The 4,779-nt window shown below is 41.5% G+C and overlaps 1 protein-coding gene across 1 annotated transcript; it reads right to left on the bottom strand.

Annotated features, from left to right (window-relative positions):
• Nucleotides 1-1,337: 1,337 nt before the first annotated feature.
• LOC149174354 (uncharacterized) lies at nt 1,338-4,155 on the bottom strand. The gene is made up of 6 exons (XM_089420820.1): nt 3,988-4,155; nt 3,481-3,849; nt 3,143-3,375; nt 2,323-2,386; nt 1,561-1,623; nt 1,338-1,472 (listed from the first exon to the last, which is right to left on the bottom strand). The coding sequence occupies exons 1-6, from the start codon at nt 4,153-4,155 to the stop codon at nt 1,338-1,340; spliced, it is 1,032 nt and encodes a 343-aa protein (XP_089276946.1).
• Nucleotides 4,156-4,779: the final 624 nt, after the last annotated feature.

The following is a 4,779-nucleotide window of genomic DNA, read 5'->3' as shown; positions in this document are numbered from 1 at the left end:
TAATTTGAACAAAGTGAGATATATGATATAAGGGTTTTTATACTTATTATGAATCAATGTTTATTAACTTTACGGACTATTTAAATTATATAGCTAAGATTTTATATTAGACTTAAATAAAATTAAATAGTTTTAATATTTTTAATAATCTGTAAATAAACTAAATATAATACTTTTTATGTCATTATTTTAAATGAAATTTAGTTTGATTGTATATAAAATTATATTAAATAATTGAAATATAAATAAATCCAGTTGAATATTTTAAACATTAATTCAATCCATAAAATAAAAATAAAAGTAAAATGAAATTTTTAATATAATTTACATTTAAATCTTATAGTATTATGTTTATAAAATTAAAATAATTTTTGAAAAGATATTTTAAAAGAATTACTAATTAATTTTAATAAGTTAAAATTAAAATAAATATTTTTGGTAAATCTAGAATTTTGTATTATGTCAAAATATTATATCTTTGATTACATTTCCTCAAAATCTTAGCGTTCTCACTCTTACCAGATTTATTGGCCAATAAGTGAATACTAAGACAAATAGCTAACTATCAAAACAACCTTATCATCTAAAACCAGAAAGACAAGTGATACCAGAAGACCTTCAAATTCATAATGTAACCAATGACCTTTAGGAATTGGAGGAATTGACCGAAGTAGGATGATCTGGACTAGACTTGGGTGATGGTGGAGGTATAAAGTCATAGTGGATGTGCTTCTCTATATGGGTCAATCTTCCTTCAAAGCGATCCAGTTTCTCTTATATTCATTATTTCCCCTTATGCATACTACCCAAATGATCTTGCATATGCCACTAATGTTGTTGGAGATCATTCATGAAGATAATGACCACATTCCTATCATCATTACAGTCCCTCCTAAGCTACTTCAGGAGAAGAGTTATGTGTTGGAGATGGTTTTTGAAATTAGCCAGAGGAGGAGGTTGTTCCTAAGATATAGGTGGTTGGGCTAGGTTGGGGTCAAAAACCTCACCAGGTCCAGGGTCATCTAGCAAGTGCCCAACACACCTCCCTCTCTCATTGATTCCGCTTCTTACCCACCCATGATGACAATGCATCGCTAATTGGACTACACACGAATAAACCCTGCACACATAATTACTACCAGTGCACCACTAGATATTAACAGAGCCAACACAATGTGTCCCCTCACTCAGATAGAAGCACCAAGCATATATCAGTGAGTTGACACCCAGGTTGTTTTCAAAACCCCTGAAGAAATGACGAGAGCCCACCCAAATACATCCTAACCTATGAAGAAACACTAGTAAGAAGATGTCGTAACACTGCAAGTAGTAAGAGATCATCCCAGACCCCCAATTCGACCTTGGGCTATACCAACCACCACCAAGCCTCCAAAATTCCCAGAAAACGGGTTAAATTTCCCAGGTTCTAACTTCACTAAGCCCACATCTGAGACAAAAAGATAATGGTAGTCCTAAAACCCCAACATGATACCCAAAAAAAATGTTGCTCCAGAAACCACACAGTTAGCTCGGTGAGCTGAGGGAGGGAACAACACAGACCTCTCCATCTGAGCCCCTAAGTGTAGGTTTTAACCCCGTATAGAAATTAACTGTAGGCGAATTCTAAAAACAGAAAACAAACAAAGGCGAGAGAATAACACATAAAACACATATACACAGAGATTTTCCACTGGATCCCGAAACCGAGACTACTAGATTGGTTTTTCATTATGTTCCTTTCAATGTTACAATACATATCTATACATGCCAAAGCATCCAATACCATGGACCGAAAACCATCGCGCCCAAAACCATGTGCGAAAACCATGCACAAAACCAAGGGTCTGAAAACAAATTCCCTGGGGCACTGCCGTCCCCCCTGTGACCCCCCCGCTGCGCAGTCGGAGCAACGAAACGGGGGCTCTACCCCCCCTCGAACGCCCCTGTTTAACTAAGGGAGCTAGTCGTGGAAAGAATATAACACAACCCAACATTCTAACCTAACCCAAGAAGAAACGTTGAGAGCCCACCCAAATACATCCTAACCTATGAAGAAACACCAGTAAGAAGATGTTGTAACACTGCAAGTAGTAAGAGATCATCTCAGAACCCCAATTCGACCTTGGGTTATACCAACCACCACCAAGCCTCCAAAATTCCTAGAAAATGGGTTAAATTTCCTAGGTTCTAACTTCACTAAGCCCACATTTGAGACAAATAGGCAATGTTCGTCCTCAAACCCCACCACGATACCCAAAAGAATTGTTGCTCTAGAAACCAAACAGTTAGCTCGGTGAGACAAGGGAGAGAACAAACACATACCTCTCCATCAGAGCCCCTCATACCACCAGCAAAATAGCTAAACCACAATAACCCATCCCCAAAACTGAAATAAATACTACCAGAATTAAAAATAAGAATCCGAAGCTCCCAAATGTAGAGGTTGTAACCAAAATATATAACAATTGTGGAATAAAACAAAGTAGTGAAATTGTAAGTCCAAACCTTCCACTAGGCCTAAGAATCCGGAGTCGAATTTGACAATGTAACTTCTTTAACGACGTAGGGTCCCAACCAATGCATTCATAGTTTTCCAGGGAACGTCTCGAATTTACTGTCGTATAGCAGTACTAGATCATTCTCCTTGAAGGCGCGCACCTTGATATGGCAATCATGCCACGCTTTTTCTCGTTGTTTCTATACTTGCTGATGGAATCCAGCCAAAAATCATTCCTCCTCCATTTCTTCAAGTTGCGCGAGCCTTTCCTCCAAAGCCCCACGGTCTGCCATACTTGTGATTGCCACGATCTGTAGACTAGGTACAATGTATTCCGTAGGCATGACGGCCTCCTTACCATAGACTAACCGAAAAGGTGTCTGGCCCGTCAATTTTTTGCATGTGGTTCGATATTCCCATAGCACAGTAGGGATGCGCAAGTCCCAATCATTTCGTCGCGCATTACAGACCTTGATCAATGTAGTCTCCAAGATTTTGTTGAATGCCTCCACGGTCCCATTCGCTTGCAAGTGGTATGGCGTACTCTGTTGATGGTATATTTGGAATTCCTCAGTGAGTGCACTGATGGTTTCATTCAGAAAATGTGTTCCCCGATTGCTCATGAGAATTTTGGGATAGCCAAACCTTGTTAGTACATTCTCGAACAAAAACTTCGCAGCTGTTGCAGCCATGCAATCCTTAACCGGTTGTGCCTCGACCCATCGGGTTAAATAATCTGTGGTGGTGATGATATAGAAAGCGCCCATTTTTCCTCGCAGCTCAATAGGTCCTATGAAGTCGATTGCCCATTTCTCGAAGGGTTTTAGTGTCATCTGCAATTGGAGCAGCATTTCATCTCTCTGCGATGGTTTCCTCGTCTGTTCACAGATGTTGCAAGCTTGGCAGTGGGCTTTTGAATCCTGATGCAGAGTGGGCCACCATAATCCTGCGCAAAGTATCTTCTAGGCTATGGCGTGACCCACATAGTGTCTGCCAGCAACCCCCCCAGGGGCTTCATCCAAGATTTGTCCCCGCTCGAACTCCGGGACATACCGACGTAGGATCTCATCGTTGCCCATTTTGTAGAGGTGTCCTGCAATCACGGTGAAGTCTGTTGCATGTATCACCAATTCCTTCTTTTGCTGAACTGAGTATCCCTGTGGCATGGTCCCTATAGTTAAGAAATGGATTATATCCTCAAAATGACCATCTGCTACAAACACCGCATATCGCTGAGCATCCGAAAGTTCGTCTTCTAGATTTGTTGGTTCTTCGCCAGTCTCAATTCGGGACAGGTGATCTGGGCCTGCATTTAGACGTCCTAGTTTGACAACGACCTCAAAGTCATACTCCTGGAATAACAACAACCAACGACAGATACGCCCCCCCAACACAGGCTTATTCACTAGGTATTTTAACGCCAAGTGATCAGTATACATCTTAAAGTGACCTCCCAGCAGATAATGGCAGAATTTTTGAAGCGTGTATACCATCGCGAATCCCTGGCGTTCAGTGGTGGAGTAATTCTTTTCAGCTTTTGACAACCGTCGACATGTGAACGCAATTGGATGGTCTAATCCCTCTGCTCCTGGTTGAGTAAGTACCGCCCCCAGCGTAATACATGATGCATCAACATGCACATGAACTCGACATCCCATTTCGGAAAGACCAATATAGGGGTTGAAGCCATCTTCTCCCTAAGCGTCTCTAGGATTTTGTTGCATTCCTCATTCCAGCAATAAGTAGCATCCTTCTTCAGCAATTGTTCCATCAGAGCCGTGATCTGGGCGTAACTTTTGATGAACTTCCGATAGTAGCCCATGTGACCCAGAGTGGCGCGTAATTGTTTGACACTCCGCAGTGCATGCAGATTGAGTATGACAGTGATCTTTGCTGAATCCACCATCAAGCCTTGCTTACAAACCACATGGCCCAGCAGGTTCCTGAACGGGACAAGGAAAGTACACTTCTTGAGATTCAGCGCAATCTGGTGTCGGCGACAAGTATCCAGCATTAACCGTAAGCTCGCTACATGCTTCTTGACTAGTCCAAACACGGTCCAGTCGTCCAGATAGACCTCTAAGAACTTGTGTATAAATTATTTGAATGTTGCTACCACTATTCATGAAAATATCATCGGCACGTTCTTCAGACCAAAGGGCATCACCGTGTACTGAAAGCAACCCCATTCGGTGACGAATGTCATTTTACTCCTGTCTTCTAGCGCGATCTTGATCTGGTGGTATCCTGAGAACCCATCCGTGAACGAGTAAGCTTCCTGC

This window comes from Pinus tabuliformis, chromosome 4_1 (assembly GCF_031772625.1).
Source record: "Pinus tabuliformis cultivar Carrire ecotype Pingquan chromosome 4_1, CPIR1, whole genome shotgun sequence".
Lineage (NCBI taxonomy): Eukaryota > Viridiplantae > Streptophyta > Pinopsida > Pinales > Pinaceae > Pinus > Pinus tabuliformis.
The sequence above is the reverse complement of the archived record's forward strand: the minus strand, read 5'-3'. Positions and strand labels throughout refer to the sequence as shown.

Bases quoted from the DNA above. Each gene is read 5' to 3' on its own strand.
- LOC149174354 (XM_089420820.1), bottom strand. From the start codon at position 4,155: ATGGGATGTCGAGTTCATGTGCATGTTGATGCATCATGTATTACGCTG. The intron at 2,387-3,142 runs GTTTGGCTATCC...TATTTATTTCAG, and splicing joins TTCGAGAATGTACTAACAAG to TTTTGGGGATGGGTTATTGT. The intron at 1,624-2,322 runs GTATGTGTTTGT...TTCTGTTTTTAG, and splicing joins TGAGGGGCTCTGATGGAGAG to AATTCGCCTACAGTTAATTT.